We start from the raw sequence: 16,813 nt of genomic DNA, 5'->3' as shown, positions 1-16,813 counted from the left end.
GAAATGCGTTAGCTTTGCCTTTGCAACGATTAGCAAAAGCAAGCGAATCTAATGCTGAAGTAGACTTTCTAGTTTTGAACTCCTTAACTAATTCTTTGCTCATTTACCTAGCAAAGCGTACCAAAAGTGGCAACTCGCAAATAGGCTTGGAATTCTCTCAAGTCTCAGGATAGGAAAGAATCTGGGATTCAAGTCATGCTTTGCACATGTAGAAGATCTTGTTAAATTAGTAGGTTTGTTGTATACTTTTATCTTTTTGAGTCAGTTATTGGATTCTCCAGTTATAGAATTTAGACTTCAAAGAGCCATCACGTCCCTAGTTCCCTATTTACTTACTTTTATAGTATTTGTTATATACAATTTCACTTAATTTTCTCTTTCATTATTAAGAAAAGAATATTACTGTTAGTAATTTTTTTACTTAATTAAGCATGATTCAACGATCCTCAAGAAATTATTAATTAGTATAATAAACTCATATTTTTTATATTATATGCCAATATTATTATTTGGGAGTCAAAATTTACCTTGTCCACAAAAGATTCAAACATTTCTTTGATCAACAGTTTCTTATACAGTTTTTAAATATGTAAATTATTTTTTAAAAAGGGAGTATAATAATAAAAGAAGCTAATTTCTTTTTCCACAAAATAAAATAAGCTAATTGAGTCTATATTCTACGGTATCCTCCGTACCAATTACATGTTTTCTACAGGTAGAGAACACATTGGACAAACCGACAAAGTACAGAAGTTCCAAGTTTCAGTTTTTTAGATTTGGCAAATCGTAACCCTCTCTAACACGGTGGCCGATCCCGCATCATTGGATCTTGATATCTCCTTCTCTGCCGTCCGATGACCGTACACGTGCCGCAACAACCTCGATTTTCTCTCTCTTCCCCCCGCCTCAAATCGTTACATGTATACGATACGACCAGTCTCAACCCACATCTAAGCTCTAGGGTTTTTATGCTTCCGCCACTCTCCTAATCCTAATTCGATTTTGCATCGGTAAGCTTGATTCCTTCCTTCTGCGCATTGCTATTATATTAATTTTCTTATGTGTATCTTTGATTGTTTTTAGTCGGTCTGTATAGTGGTGAAATAAAGAGATGGAGAAGGAGCTGATTGAGCTGTTCGATGCGGTAAAGCGAGCGGCTGATGCAGCCGCAGTTGACGGCGGTGCTGATTCGTCACCGGAGGAAAGTAGGTGCCTTGACGCTTTAAAACGGCTCAAGAAATTTCCTGTCAATTATCAAGTCCTTGTCTCCTCACAGGTACCCTAATATTTCCTCCTTTTTCTTCTGTCGCCATTGTGTTAATACACAATCTCCGGCGTTTTCAGTTTTAGAATCCCCATATTTGTCTATTCAGTTTAGTCACTGTTGAAATGCTTACAGTTTGCATTCAATTTTTCTGCAATCTATATGTAATTTTTTTATTTTTTGGAATGCAACTCTGTACATAACAGCAGTTCTGTACATAACAGCGGGGTAGGTTTGGAATGCAACTCTGTACATTTTGAAAATGTTTTCCTTCGTACCAGACACACCCTCATTGTAGGAAAATGTTTTCCCTATCAAGAGAAAAGAAAAACATTTTCCAAACTTCTTTTTCAACCTCCTCCCTATACCCCATCCCCTCCAACCCCCACCAAACCTACCCCACACCTCCACCCTCGACCCCCACCTCCACCCCACCCCCACCCTAAAATAGAAATATTATTCATATTACTTTCTTTTCATGTCACAGATAGAGTATTTTTTTTTTATTTCAACAAATGAGTATAATCTTTTTCACGATGTACAAAAAAAGTACTTTCTTTTCATGATGTAGAAAAATTCTTTCATTTCAACAAAATAATGTAGTAAAAAGTATTTTTTTTCATTTCAACAAAAATAGTATTTTCTTTTCATAATGTAGAAAAAGTGTTTTCCTTTATTTCAAACAAAATGAGTACTTTATTTTCATGTTGTAGAAAGAGTAATTTCTTTTTCAACCAAAAAAAATAGTATTTTCTTTTCAGCAATGGAGCACAAATTTCTACATTATTTTTGTGTAAAAAAGTAAAGCAACACATTAGTTATTTTTGGTTTGTGTGAATTTTTAGAAGAATGTATGTGTGCGTGTTTGGGAAGGAGGGGGGGGGGGAGCACAAAAAACATAGGGACTTGGGGGAAGGAGGGTAAGGAGAGTAGCATAAAAAATTGTTTTCCTAAAAAATATTTTCTACTCTTCAACCTAACAATAGAAAATATTTTCCGAAAAAAGCTTCACTCACCAACCAAACAAGTGAAAATAAGTGATAAAATCACTCATTTTTCATGAAAACATTTTTTAGGAAAACATTTTCCATGGAAAACATTTTCTTTCATACCAAACACACCCTTAGTGTTTGCCCAAGCTTTTAAAAAGTGTTTCTAAGTGTATTTTTCTCAAAAGTATTTTTCAAAAAAGTGTCTTTGTGTAGAAGCTACTTTTTTCTGCTTCTAAAAACCTGTTTTGCCTCTACTCAAAAGCACTTTTTCCCTTCTAAATGTTTGGCAAAACACCTTAACCTTGGAAAAAGCACTTTTGGCAAAAAAAAAGATGGGCAAAGCAGGCTATAAAGTGCCAAATAAGTGGAGCGAAGCGCGCTAGGCTTCACCGAGCTTTAAGGCTTAAGTGCGCTTTAAACGTGCTCATAACAATAATAAATAACATTCCAAGTAAGGTAAATGTAGGAGAATGTTTAACTACATACATGAATGTGTCTAAAGAGTGTGTCCCATTCAATTACATTAGGTAACATTGTAACATGTTACCTAATGTTTTCCAGAAAAAAGTTCACTCACCAACCAAACAAGGGAAAATAAGTGATCAAATCACTCATTTTTCATGAAAATATTTTTTAGGAAAACATTTTCCATGGAAAACATTTTCTTTCATACCAAACACGCCCTTAATGTTTGGCCAAGATTTTAAAAAGTACTTCTAAGTGTATTTTTCTCAAAAGTATTTTTCAAAAAAGTACTTTTGGGTAGAAGCTACTTTTTTTCTGCTTCTCAAAACCTGCTTTTGCTTCTACTCAAAAACACTTTTTCCCTTCTAAATGTTTGGCGAAACACCTTAACCTTGGAAAAAGCACTTTTGGCAAAAAAGAAGCTGGGCAAAACAAGCTATAAAGTGCCAAATAAGCGGAGCGAAGCACGCTGGTCTTCACCGAGCTTTAAGGCTTAAGTGCGCTTTAAACGTGCCCATAACAATACTAAACAACATTCTAAGTAAGGTAAATGTAGCAGAATGTTAAACTACATACATGGACGTGTCTAAAGAGTGTGTCCCATTCAATTACATTAGGTAACATTGTAACATGCACGGGTAAACTGAACACCATTGTAATCTACAAAACTAACAAAGGTTACAAGGCCAGGTTACATTATTTGTTTATCCTCAAACTCTTCCTCAACGTTGTTTTTCTCCTATTTGCGAGTCAAATCTTCATTTTTAAGGGCACTATCCAATGTATCTCTAAAAATCCTGAGAGCACACAGTAAAGATCCCAATGCATCAATTGATGAAGAGGAGACACCACTTGCATCTCCAACCTACTTAGAAGAAAGGATTTAGAAGAGATTTTAACAAATTTACAAGTTAAAATGTCAAATATAATGGAATTCCAATACCACATGTGGATCAATCAATTGCGAGTTGCTTCTCAAAATGTGTAAATTACTCCAAGCACAATAATTTGAATTGGCATATAGAACAACTAACCTTATTCAAATCGGTGTTGCTACACTTGACATTGGCTTGTTAACGATGATCATAACTTTTCAACTAAATAATATAGTAAGACCAGTGTTATTAATACAACCGGGATAGACAATTATTGAATACAAGTAGAAAAAATAATGGTAATAGTACTCACAAGACATTTGTAGTAGTGCAGCCCAATTGTTTCTTCTTTCTTGCTATTACCGACGATGAACTTCATATCTCCATTACAATAAGGACAAGAGTTGACCAAAAATTGCAAAACATTAGCGAAAAAAAGAAGCCAATATCAGTTGTAAATCCTATGTGAAAACAGACAAAATAGGAGCCAGTTAGGCAGAAGAGGAGAAATTCCTACATCCGGTAACATATCTTGTTTGTGGCAACTAGTGCCACCTCTCGCTTGTCGTAGCTGCAATGGACACTATCTGGAAATCCATCAATGTTCTGTTGGCACTTAATCCATTTTGAGTACAGTCCGGATTTTTTACCAACAAAGATGACACATGTTCTCATCTAATACCAATAAAAAAATACTAATGGCAGAGACGACCAAATAAATAATGATAACAAGAATGAAACAGAGGAAGAACACAAGTCATCGGATCAAGCAGAGAGCAGGGCTGAGAAAAGTAAAGTCTTAGGGTAAAAGACACGTGTCATTTTTCTGAGTTCATGCTTTTCAGCTGGATTGGTTTCATTTCCCTTGGGGCTTTCCTAGCGATTTTGGAATATCACATATTGGTTGTACTACCTGTTATTGTTTCTTTGTTCTAGTTATTGTGCACTTGAAGGTCCCATCTGCTAGTGGAGGTACATAATCCTTTTCCTTTATTTGATGGAAAGAATAATGTTTCAGGTGGGCAAACGTCTCCGGCTATTGACAAAACATCCAAGGGAGAAGATCCAGGCATTGGCTTCTGATGTAGTTAAGAACTGGAAGACCATAATTGTGAGAGAAACAATGAAAAATAAGAATGGCAATGGAGTAAACGGGGAATCTGTAAAATCTGAATGTGCTGGAGCTGATGGTGATGAAGCCAATAAATTTCAGAGTGTGAACTCGGTGAAGGTTGAAAAGGTGTCGAGGGGTGAGAATGTGAAGGTTGAGAAGTCAAGCAGGTCAGTGATTTCAAAATCTGAGAGAGCAGCAAAGTCAGAAATTTCCTTTACCGAGATACAGTCTGAGAATGTCACTGTTGTGAAGACTGAGAGTACTACTTCCAAAAGTGTAGAGATTGAGAAGACACCCAAAGATGAGAAATTGAGCTCTAACGCGGCAACTGCTGCCCCACCAAAGTTGTCTGCTCTCATTTACTGTAAGGATTCTGTGAGAGACAAAGTCCGGGAGCTCCTTGCCGAGGCTCTTTGCAAAGTCTCAAGTGAAGTTGATGACAATTTGAGGGATGCTGTGAATGCCTGTGATCCTTATAGAGTTGCAGTTCAGGTGGAAACTGCAATGTTTGACAAGTGGGGTAGATCTAATGGCGCCCAGAAGTTTAAGTATAGATCTATAATGTTTAACATTAAGGATCCAAACAACCCAGATTTTCGGAGAAAAGTCCTTCTAGGACAGTACCCACCTCGTAGTATTATCGAATTGAGCCCAGAAGATATGGCAAGTGATGAAAGGCAACAGGAGAATCAGAAGATTAAAGAAAAAGCATTATTTAATAGCCAACTTGGAGGTCCTCCAGTGGCCAGTACTGATAAGTTTAAGTGCGGTAGGTGTGGGAAAAATCAGACCACTTACTACCAGATGCAAACTCGAAGTGCTGATGAACCGATGACCACATATGTGACGTGTGTAAACTGCGATAATCGCTGGAAGTTCTGTTAAACTTTGATCCCTTTCTCAACTATGATGTAGTTTCTAGGTTGTTTTTTAATTGTCTTCTTTGAGGCGGTCTCCGATATGCATGGAACGATCGCCCAAGCTATTTTATTGTATGGGATATTATGACATCTGAACTGTGTGTTTTTCTTTTCTGAGTTAGCCCTGTAGCCCAATTTTGTTACCAGTCGTTATTTGTCTATTTGTGATTGCTCGTTCAGCTCTATGCTTGATCTAAAAGTTTCTCTGGAGGTGTACTAAAGTTGAATGCCTAGTCTTTTGTTGAATCATTTGGCAACATGAGCTGGCGTGGTTGGTCTACTATGGTATGCAATTCCGTTACACAAACAAAATTTTCAAGTCCTGATCTCTCCTTATGCTCCTGACCAAAGTCCTAGGGGAGTCAACTTCTCAAAGCATTCCTCTCTTCACATTTGGTATTTCTTTCTTCACCATAGAATTTTACAAGTAATTTCCGATTCATGGACATTTCATCTTTCATAGGTTTTGTGAGCTGCAGGGAAGATGAGATCATGGTTATAACAGCTGCATTCTTCTGCGGTGTATGATACATTTGCATGAGTTTATAGATTGGAGCGCAAGGTACAGTTCTCTTATTCATGTGCAATTACGCTAGTTTTGCAATGATTTTCTGATCGCTGGGCAAGGTACAATTTCTCTTTTTCAAGTGCACTTGCGAAATATGAGCTTTAACGTAAACTTGACACAGGCACTATTTGAAAACGAGTGAACAGTGAAGGAAAACTATACGAACAGTATCACATAGTTCTGGAATCATCAATGGTCAATGCACTGATAATGAGAAGCCAGGGGTACAAGGAATTGCCACTTGATGGCTCAAAAACCAGTGTCCTTGACACCACAGTTTTGCGAGAAAGCAACGCCTATTGACTTTCACGGGTTTCCGGTTGTTACATCACCCAGGCTTAAATCCAATAATTCGCACACATTCCAACCTGTATAAAACCTTTATTTCATGCTATTTACTTGCATATTACACATATCGAAAGTAATTCATTGATACAACCTAGGGAGAACCACTCCCTAAAAGCTAGCTATTAAGATGGGAGAGTCCAAGGCTATATATACCCCAAATCAGTATTTTGTAGTACAGATGTGAGACTCAAGTCTCATTCCTTGCAATAGACCCTAACAGAAAGAAACAGAGATGGAGCATTACTTGGGCAAAAAGATGTGTGGCTTTGGCTTTGGTTGCCATTATGTTAGGGCAATATTAGTAGAGGTATAGCGGCCTCAAGGAATATGTTTAACAGGGGAAGGTTTAATGGCATGCAAACCATCAGTGACACCACCAAATCTGCGGGCACCAACAGCCAAGTGCTGCACCGCACTGTCCAATGCATATATTGCATGGGCTACCTTTACTCTAACAAGAATTCCCTGTGGTTGCCTTCCCTGGGGATTGATCCAAAACTTGCCATGCAGCTGCCTAAGAAGTGCAAAATCCCTCATCCTCCCTATTGCTTAGCTAAAACAGCAGAGCCATCCACAATTGTTCTTTGTTTTGAGCTTTGGTTTTCACTTTTCAGTGTATCCTACATTCAACCAAATCTTTCACTAGGGAAGGAAAGAATTCAAGTGATACTGGTACTTGGAGAATTCCACCCTTGACAGAGGCGTATTTATGTGTTGGAGGATGAGGCACGTGAACCCATGCTCCTTTCTCTGTACCATGTATAATAATGTTATATTTCTTACAAATTCCGTAAATATACATGTATATATATGCACCCAAATTCAAAGAGTCCTATGGTGTAATGATTATTGGGTGTAACTTTACAAGTAAAGTTCAAATCTTAGTTTGCTAGCATGTCTAGTGTTCCCTCTTGTGTTTAATTAAGCATATTTTTTTCTATTTATCTTTTTATTTTGGTTTATTCATTCAAAATCGCTAAATCTAACACATTGAAATACTTTATCTCCCTTTGTCTTTACAAAATTTTATATAACTAATACTAATAGCAGTGGATGATGTAATATGGTTCAATGATTCTAACATTTTTTATCTGCAGTATAGATAGGTAAGTTAAAAATCACTAAAATTGCAAGAAACATTTTAATTCTAAAATTTAGTTTCTAAATAATAATGGATTCATGGTAGGAACCTAAAAGTCAGGGGCGGCTGAACTATAAGACAACTAAAGCAATGGCTTGGGGCCTCAACTTTTTGAGGGCCCCATTTTTTTCTAAAGATGTATGTTACTATTATAAAAAACAAAATTCGTACATATATTGTTGAAGCGAAATTTTTGGAAGAAAGTAACTTTTTACCTTTTGTATATGTGGGGAACGTTGCAGTAATTGGGAATGAAATAAATCTTTAGGTAATTCTATTTTCCTTTCGGTGCCTAATTTCTTGCCTCAATTACATCCTAACAACTAACATGGGCCCACATGACTATTCTTATATTTATCTTTTTCATTCTATATTCTCTCTTTCACTTATTCTTACTCTTTTCTTATTAATTATTCCTTATTCCATTGCAGAAAACTTACTATTGTGTGTTCACAAAAGATCAAAGTTTGCTTTTAGGTGTCTTCTTTAAAATTTCAAGCATTGCAACAAGACAAAAGCAATCGTTATTTTGAAGCACAGAACTACTATTTTGATATCGTTATATCAATTTATCAAATTCTTGAGCCAGGTTTTATTATTCTAACTTTATATTATATTTTTTTCATTGAAAATTTGTCATTATTGATATTCTTACTTCCTAAGTATATGAATTGTTTTAGTTATTATTAGATTTTATTCAATTTAAATATGTCAACTAGAAAATATGGATACGATTATGCAAAAAGAGAAAAAAAAGGGAAAATGTAAGAACAAATCGATTAATGAAAATAATTAGAACAAATTGATTATAAGATAATAATTAATAATTTTGCATCTAAAAAAGGTAGAAAAATAGACTTTAAATAAAAACATATATGATCATCTTTTCTTTCTTTCTTTTTTTTGAAAAACCTTTTAGGGCCTCTCTGTGAAGTTTGGCTGGCTTTAGGCCTCGAATCTTGTTGAGCCGATCCTCCTAATTTTTTTTATTTTTTAAAAACAAAATTAATTATCCACCTTCATCGTGTATGGATAAGGTCTTATAAATATGAAAGCATTACAAAAGTAGGATACTACATAGTGGGTATCCTATATATGTTTAATAGGAAGGAACAAGCTCTCTCTTTACATCTATTTCACATCAGAAAAATTTAGTGGGAACATATTCTCAGAGTGAGAGTCCTCCCGAATGAAGCTAACATATTATTAGTAGACGTCAAAATGGTACATCATGAGAAGTTGTCGATTCAAAAATAAATTTTTCTTCATGATTTTGCTATGAAGAGAAGGAAATTGGAGTTTGTCCATGTTAACTTCTCCTCTAACCTCCCTGGGAAGTTGGTAGAAATTGTCGAACCAAGTAATGTCATTACAATTCAAGCCAAAGTTAGCAAAATGATCTGCTACCTTTTGCATTCCCTGAAGCAGTGTTTCATAGTAACTTCTTCAACGCAATTCATTTGGTGTTTGTAATCCAATTTACCAGCATGAGAGAGTTACTTTCCACCTCAACTTTTTTGATATTATTATGAATGCACCAGTCTATACCGTATTTCAGTGCTAAAGTTTTAGCAAAGTTATTAGTATTCGTGCCAAATGATATAGCATACGCCTTAATCAAGTTCCCATGATCATCCCCGATAATACCTCCTCCTCCACTAGGGCCTGGATTGACCTTAGAGCATCCATCACAGTTCAATTTCATCCATCCATTGTGTGGGAGAACCACTTAACAAAATTAGTATGAATTGCAGGTTGTGCAGTATCAATTAATTCAAAGAAATGATTCCTTTTCATGAACGGAGGTACTACGGGAAATTATTTGTAAGCAATAATATTGAGTTGCTGGGTAGTGTGAAGGATTATCCAGCTGGAGGACATCCTAATCCCTTCAAATCTGCTCTTACATCTAGCTTTCCAAACAATTATGCCAGGTAGGATTTGTAGGGCAAATTTTTGTAAAGTATTTTGACCACTTTCCATCCACCAAGTAACGACCATCTGCCTAATGTTGTTATGATCTCTTCTAACACCAAATATTTGGTTGAAGAATAGCCATACCGCTTTACCAACCATGTTGTTGATGAACATGCGATCTTCATCCTCTGAACTAGAACTAATGCAACATGAACATTTGGAGGCCAATTGAGTGCCAAATCTGCCTAGGTTGCCATCTATAGAGACCTTATGTGTGAGTAGCCTCCAAAGTAAGGAAGGAAGAAATTTTAAACGGACATCTTGGAGGCCAAGTCATCTTATTAATAAGTGAAGTATTATGAATTTCTCTAAGATTTCTCCAAGGTGAGTTACAACTAAATCTCCCATCTATTGACGCAGTCCATATTGGTTGGTCTTTTATGTTGGGAGAGTTAATTTTGACTCCTTGAATTTGATGAACAACATGTAAAGGAAGGTTTTGAGAGAGTTTAAGAGTATTCCAGTTACCATTAGAGATATAAGAGGATACCTGATTCTTTATGAAGGTAGATGCAGTTCCAAATTGAGCTAGCTTACCCATTCCAGTCCAGTTATCCCACCAAAAGTTTGAGTTGCCAGAGTTTATCTTCCAAAGAATTAGGTGGTCAGTTATATGTCTGATTTTCATCATCCATCTCCAAGTGTATGAGTGAGAGTAGTTCCATTTTCTGGCCATTGGGTAAACCCTTTAAGAATATTTGGCCTTCATAAAATCAGTCCAAAGAGATTCTCTGGTTCTAAATTGCCACCAAAGCTTAGCTGAGAAGGTATCTAAGATCTCTTGCAGAGTTCTAATGCCAATTCCTCCTTCTTCAATTGGTAAGCACAAGTTTTTCCATGAGGACCAGTGATATTTTTGTTTACCTTCTAGGTTTCCCCAGAAAAAGTTTGCAAAGACTATTTCAATCTGGCTAAAATAGTATTTGGTGGTTGGCAAATAGACATCAAGTGAAAAGGTATTGCAGTTAGAACATGCTTGATAAAGAGTCTTTTTGCCACTTGTAGATAATAAGTTAGCATGCCAAGATTCTACTCTTTGGATGATTTTAGTGTCCATCTCCGTAAAGAACTCAATCTTTTTTCTCCCATAAAATAGTGGACATCCCAAATATTTGATAGGAAATTCTTTTTCTTGAAAATTCAAGTTCCTAGCCACAATATGTTTTCTCTTGGCAGGGATCTCTTTGTCCATCAGGAAACAACTTTTCTCCTTATTGATAAGTTGGCCTGAGTTATCTTCATATTTTCTTAGAGTGTCCATAATTAGTTGTAAAGTTGCTGCTTTTCCTGCACAAAAGATTTAATATTATCAGCATAAGATAAATGATTAATCTTTGGTCCATTTGGTTGCATAGTAAAACCAATGAACTTAGGATTACTATATAAGTTATTAAGCATCCTTGATAAAACTTCAGCAGCAATAATAAAGAGAGCTTCAGATAGAGGGTCTCCCTGTTTTAGGTGATTTGAAGAATCCATGTCTTTTACCATTTATTACCACTGTATACCACATGTTGGATAAAAGGTTCCAGGCAATATGAATCCATTGTTCTGCAAATCCTATCCTCCTCATAACCGTGCCAAGAAAATGTCATGATAGTCTGTCATAGGCTTTTTTCATGTCTAACTTAATCAGGATATTACCTCCCTTATTAGGTTTTCTCATATCATGTATAATCTCTTGCACAAGAAGAAAATTTTCCCCAATTGCTCTCCCCTTAATGAAACTGCTTTGGTTTTGACAAATAATTCTGGGGAGTAGCTTAGATAACCTCTCATTCATCACTTTAGAAACTATCTTCTGGGAAACATTACTAAGGCTAATAGATCTGAATTCAGAGAAGTACTAGGGAGCTTCAATTTTTGGAATTAGGATCAAACAAGTGTTAGTGAAGAATCTAGGCATTTGCTCTCCATTAAAAACAGCTCTCACCAGATGAACTATATCATCACCGACGATCTCCCATGTTTTCTAAAAGAACATACTATTGAAACCATCAGGGCCTGCAATACTATTTGGATTTATATAAAAAACAGCCCTCTTAACTTCTTCCGGAGATGGTTCCGCTAACAACATCCCATTGTCTAATGTTGTAACATATTTGATATGACATCTATGATACTCATATCAATCTCATTGTTGTCTTGGCTGAAGAGTTATTGGTAGAAGTCTACAACAGCTTGCCCAATATTATCATCTCCTTCTATGCATTGGTCGTCAACCTTAATTCTATGTATATACAATCTCTTCCTTCTACCTCTGACCATGCTATGAAAAAATCTGGTGTTCTCATCACCTTCAAGTTGCCATTTGAGGTTAACTTTTTGTCTCCAAAAGGTGTCAACCATCTTGTGATGGATCAATAATTTGGCCCTGGATTTATTGAGGTTCATTCTATCTTCTTGGTTCAAAGAATTCATATAATTAGTCTCACATTCATCCACCTTGTTTTCTAGTACTTAAATGTTAACAAAGATGTCCTCAATTTTGTTTCTAGACCACTCACTAAGGGCTCTGCTAGTCTTCTTCATTTTCTGATAAACAATCCAAAAGATGTTACCCATAATATCAGCCTCCCATTGTTGTTTATTTTTGTTTAACAATATCTCTGAAGTTATCTCGATCCACCAAAAAATTTAAGAACTTAAAATATTTGATGTAGTTCCCATCATCCTTTTCAGCAGTGATGAGAATTGGACAATGGTCAGAGTTTAATCTTGTTAAGTGCTGAACTGATATTTTAGAGAAGTGTATATCCCACTCATTATTAGCGACCATTCTATCCAGCCTTTTCCATATGATCTCCTTCCCTTTTCTTTCATTACACCAAGTAAATGTGTGCCCTGAGTATCCCATATCCATTAAACCACAATCATTCAGACATTCGATGAAAGGAAGACTTTTACCAAGTCTATGTGGAACGCCTCCCATCTTTTCTTCTGCATTAATGATGCTATTGAAGTCACCACATACAGTCCAGGGGATAGAAACAGTAGTAGCAAAAGTTCTCATATACTCCCAAAGTTCCTCTCTTCCGGCAGACTTAGATTTAGCATAGACAATTGAGACGAGAGCAGCTTGGTCAGAGTTGTAAGGCATAACTTTACATGTAATCATTTGAGCATGGTTGGCATAAACTTTACAAATCAAATTAGCACTCCAGAATACCTAAATCTTATTACTAAAGTTTGCAAAATAACCCTGCATACCCAAAATATTTTTATAAAAGTCTATAGTAGTTTCTTGCATAAATGGTTCCTGTATAGCAACCAAAGAGATTTTATGAAGCTTAACCATGTAGATTAATCTTTCTGTAGCAGCTTGGGATTTCATACCCCTTATATTCCAACTAAGCAATTTAAACATGATTTAGAATATTAAGGGTCGTTTGTGAGTTTCTTTTTTGGCCCCTAGTTATAGGAGATTCTCTAGCTTTTCCACTTTTTTTGCTTGTTGATTTGCCCCCAAAATGTATTCCGTCCATTAAATTAGTAATACCAGTTAGGCCTTGAACTTCATTAATATATTTCTTCTTTCCTCCAACAATCTGATGCAACACTTCAGTTTCTTCAACTGTATTTTCCTCCTCTGATGACACTTCATCTGTTGTTTCTTCCTCTTCTGTACTAGATGCATCTGCCCACTCATCAGGAGGCTCTTTATTATTCTAAGACTTGTCCAGGTTCTCCTCATTGTTATTCTGTTCTTGCACCTTTACAACTATTTTGTTCTTTATGGTATCATCCTTCCTGAGAGAATCAAACTTATTATGAATAGCTAATTCTTTCTCGGTAATATTTTGATGTATCTTCCTTTGTTTCTGCATCTTTGTAGTCTTTTGTTTCTGAGTACACCATTGTCTCTCCTCTTCTTGTCTCCTTTCATCATCTTGAAATAGGACGACTTGAAGAGCTTTAGGATCTTCAATAAGAATAACTATCCTGCTTCTTTCTATATTCAAGTTTTTCCGGATAGCTTCGTCTTGAACTATTATTTGAGAGGTACTACATGATGATATATTTGTGTCTTTTCTTTTATCCTTTGTAGTGTCCTTTGCTTGGTTCTTGTTTGGTTCTTCTATCCTCATAATATTGGAGTTCACAGTTTTGATGTTCCCGACATTAGGTAGAGGTTTATCAACACCAAAGATCGCTCCAGTTAGTTTATACGCTTGTTTTGGAGGAGCACTCTTTCCTCTTTTTGGGATGCTGTCCATATCTTTGTTCTTTTGAAAATCTCTGCCCCTTTGCCGATCCTCTGCTTGAATCTCCTTTGGAATCAGTTGTTCTTTAGTTTACTTTGTTTGGGGGTGTGCGATATTGTCTTTCAATATCTCATTTGTCTCATTGTTCTCCTTTTTCAATCTTCTACACTGGTTGATTGAATGACCTTGTAGTCTACAATGTATACAGTATTTAGGTACTCCTCCATACTCAATTTTTTGCTCATATCCCTAGAGCGGATTAGTCGATTTCCTTTGACCAACAAATACATGATTTAATCTTGGTTTAGTTAGGTCGATTTCTACTCAGACTTTTTCCATGTTTGGTCTTGTTTTTCCTTTAGTAGCTACATCCATTGCCATTGGAGTTCCAATAGGGCTCAGTATTTGTTTCACGTAATGCCAAGTATGTAAATGAAATGGGAGTTTCGGCAGTAGAACCCATACCAGAGTTAGAGGGTTATCTTCCTCCGGAGTGAAGTCGGGAGTCCATCTGCTTAACCACATAGGCTGACCATCAATTTCAATAACATGTTTAAAGTAGACCGTCTTGAAGTCCTCTTCGTTGTAAACATCGATGAAGACATTCTTGTTGTCATAGACTCTGATTTTAATCGAGCCTTTGATTGGGATGGTTTCCTTGATTATAGCCCGTATGGTTTCAATTTGGGGTCGTCTTTTTAGAAATCAGCCATTGATAGTATATTTTCATTCCTCTGCCATAATACCATAGCAGTCCTCCGCATCAAATATGACCGCCGGCATACCATTATGGGTTGTAATCTCCGCCTTAGACAGATTCTCGATGGCGGCTGGAGCCCGGTGATGATCCAGCAACTGCATTCACATAGTTAGTTTTGGGTGGGGATATATCCTGGGGGTCTCAACGCTATGCCTGAGGGATCAGGTGGTTGTTCCGGACGCGCCGGAATAGGGCCAGACGCCCTCTCCATGGGTGGTGCGTGAGAAAAGAAAGCAATGTGAATTGGGGATTTTGTTACCGTTAGGGATGTGTTAGAAACATGCGACACAACTTTCAATGGACTATGTACAAACAAGGCCAAAGAAATCTAAATTATAGATTCACGTCTTTGTAATAGTATTGTAATCTTAGATCTGCCTCTATTCTTGAAAGTGAATAAGAAAAAGCTTCGCTGAACCTAGAATTTTTGTAGTATAACTTCAACATTCAAGAAGAACAAAACCAATCATATCAAAACCCAAACTCGCAAAAGAAAAAAGTTTGAGTTATCACTCTTCTTAACCCCTAAAACTGCATAAACAGTTCCTATATAATGTAATTCATAGGGAAACTTATGTTGTGAATAATACATGAAATGTACGTTATGTATGAATTGCTCTTCTTATTCTACATTCAATTCCTAGTGAGATAATAGAGCTTAATAACCCAACCAAACACAATTACTTTTGTAGAGTTTTTTTTTTTTTGGAAGACCACTCAAACACTACATTAGTTATGCAAATATTAATACAAACAATAATTAATGTAATACTATATCATTTTATGTGTGATATATTATCGAAATTATTTTAATAATGCAACCAATCAAACAATCTCTCCACTTATAAAAATTCCGGAGACGATCTATCTAAGATATTTTCACAAGAATAAACATTAATTGCAATTGGGGCAACGTAACATAAGCAGCTCATGTTAATTATTATTATAAGGCAGTAATATTGGTAGTATCATACACGATTTTGCCAACATTATTCTTTAGCCAACCATAATTCCAATATTTTTTGCACATTTGTTTACAAAGAGTCAAGAATCAGATACCACTAGTAGCTTCTCTTTCTTTGAGAGCCTGGAAAACTCGAGAACTTTTATCAAAAATCTGAGCTCTTCTATTGTAATCCATTGGTTCTTTTCCTTCATCTTCTCCCATAATCGCTTCTCTTTCCAAACACTCCAACAACTCTACCATTCCACCTTCTCCTTTACACTTATCAGTCAATCTCCCAATGCTGACCAATTCTTGATCTTCAATAATACTCATCTCGTCCTCTAACTTTCTTTCTATTTCCCAAACTGAACTCCCTTTTGCACACTTCAACGTCCAACTTTTGCTTCTATTAGCATAACTGTATGGAAATTTGAGGGTTGAAGGATGAGTAGCAGAAATCTTGGAAATTGGTGTCAGAAAATGAGAATAATTAAAGGTCTTAACGTGAGGGAGAAAACACAACTCCATAGCCGTCAAACAAAGATATGATCGAATTTCTTGGGGTATCAATCAAAAAGCTGTGATTTTCTTGAGATTGCCGAGAAAGGGATTAATGGGGCTCTTTGGTTATATAGTATAGCTGGAGGAGTAAATGGGTTGGTGCCACGTGTAGACTTTGCTGATAATGCCACGTGGAAGGAAGGGTAACGTAAAAGGGATATGCTGGTCATATCTGAAAGCGGCACGAGCTTCAAAAAGCAGTCTTTGTAGACACGTGGCTTTTTAATGTGCAAATTGTCTACCCTCTGAAATAGGCATAGGCAACATTTAACAACTTGTTTGGATCGATGGTATGTTATTTTAAATATAATATTTATTTTGATTATTATTTAATTTTTTTTTTGTTTCAATTTAGATGAGTTAGTTTGATTCGACATGAAATTTAAGGGGGAAAAAAAGACTTTTGAAATTTATGATCTTAAAAACGTAAGAGGTAAAAACTTTTGTGGGACCATGATATTTGTATGGTTATAAAAGCTTCTCATTAATGGTAAAATGTATAAAATGAAGAGTTTAAAGTTGAATTATTTCCAAATTTAGAAATGTGTCATTTATTTTGGAACAAACTAAAAATGAAAGCATCTCATCTAATTTGAAATGGAAGGAGTATATTATATCGTTAAATTCGTCGTTACGTAACGATGAAAAATGTCACTTTGTGAAATGGCCGATTTGGT

General features: G+C 36.0%; 2 protein-coding genes across 3 annotated transcripts; one reads left to right on the top strand and one right to left on the bottom strand.

Moving 5' to 3' along the window:
* Window positions 1-730: 730 nt before the first annotated feature.
* Window positions 731-5,811, top strand: LOC107815837 (transcription elongation factor TFIIS). 2 transcript variants are annotated; one of them, XM_016641480.2, is made up of 3 exons: window positions 731-1,010; window positions 1,084-1,276; window positions 4,615-5,811. In XM_016641480.2, the coding sequence occupies exons 2-3, from the start codon at window positions 1,112-1,114 to the stop codon at window positions 5,593-5,595; spliced, it is 1,146 nt and encodes a 381-aa protein (XP_016496966.1). In that variant the 5' UTR covers window positions 731-1,010; window positions 1,084-1,111; the 3' UTR covers window positions 5,596-5,811. The 2 variants fall into 2 exon arrangements, with proteins under 2 accessions (XP_016496966.1, XP_016496972.1); XM_016641486.2 differs by having other exon boundaries at window positions 733-1,010; window positions 1,097-1,276.
* A 6,440-nt stretch (window positions 5,812-12,251) lies between these two features.
* On the bottom strand, window positions 12,252-12,764 carry LOC142180006 (uncharacterized). The gene has a single exon (XM_075250923.1). The coding sequence runs from the start codon at window positions 12,762-12,764 to the stop codon at window positions 12,252-12,254; it is 513 nt and encodes a 170-aa protein (XP_075107024.1).
* Between the last annotated feature and the right edge of the window lie 4,049 nt (window positions 12,765-16,813).

The sequence above is a fragment of the Nicotiana tabacum genome, chromosome 4 (assembly GCF_000715075.1).
Source record: "Nicotiana tabacum cultivar K326 chromosome 4, ASM71507v2, whole genome shotgun sequence".
NCBI classification, from domain to species: domain Eukaryota; kingdom Viridiplantae; phylum Streptophyta; class Magnoliopsida; order Solanales; family Solanaceae; genus Nicotiana; species Nicotiana tabacum.
Note: the sequence above shows the minus strand (reverse complement) of the source record. Positions and strands in the feature narration are given on the sequence as shown.

What these genes read in the sequence shown, in the direction of transcription:
- LOC142180006 (XM_075250923.1), bottom strand. Translation starts at nt 12,764, where the DNA reads ATGCCTTACAACTCTGACCAAGCTGCTCTCGTCTCAATTGTCTATGCT.
- LOC107815837 (XM_016641480.2), top strand. Translation starts at nt 1,112, where the DNA reads ATGGAGAAGGAGCTGATTGAGCTGTTCGATGCGGTAAAGCGAGCGGCT. An exon ending in AAGTCCTTGTCTCCTCACAG is followed by an intron (nt 1,277 to 4,614) that starts GTACCCTAATAT and finishes ATAATGTTTCAG; the next exon opens with GTGGGCAAACGTCTCCGGCT.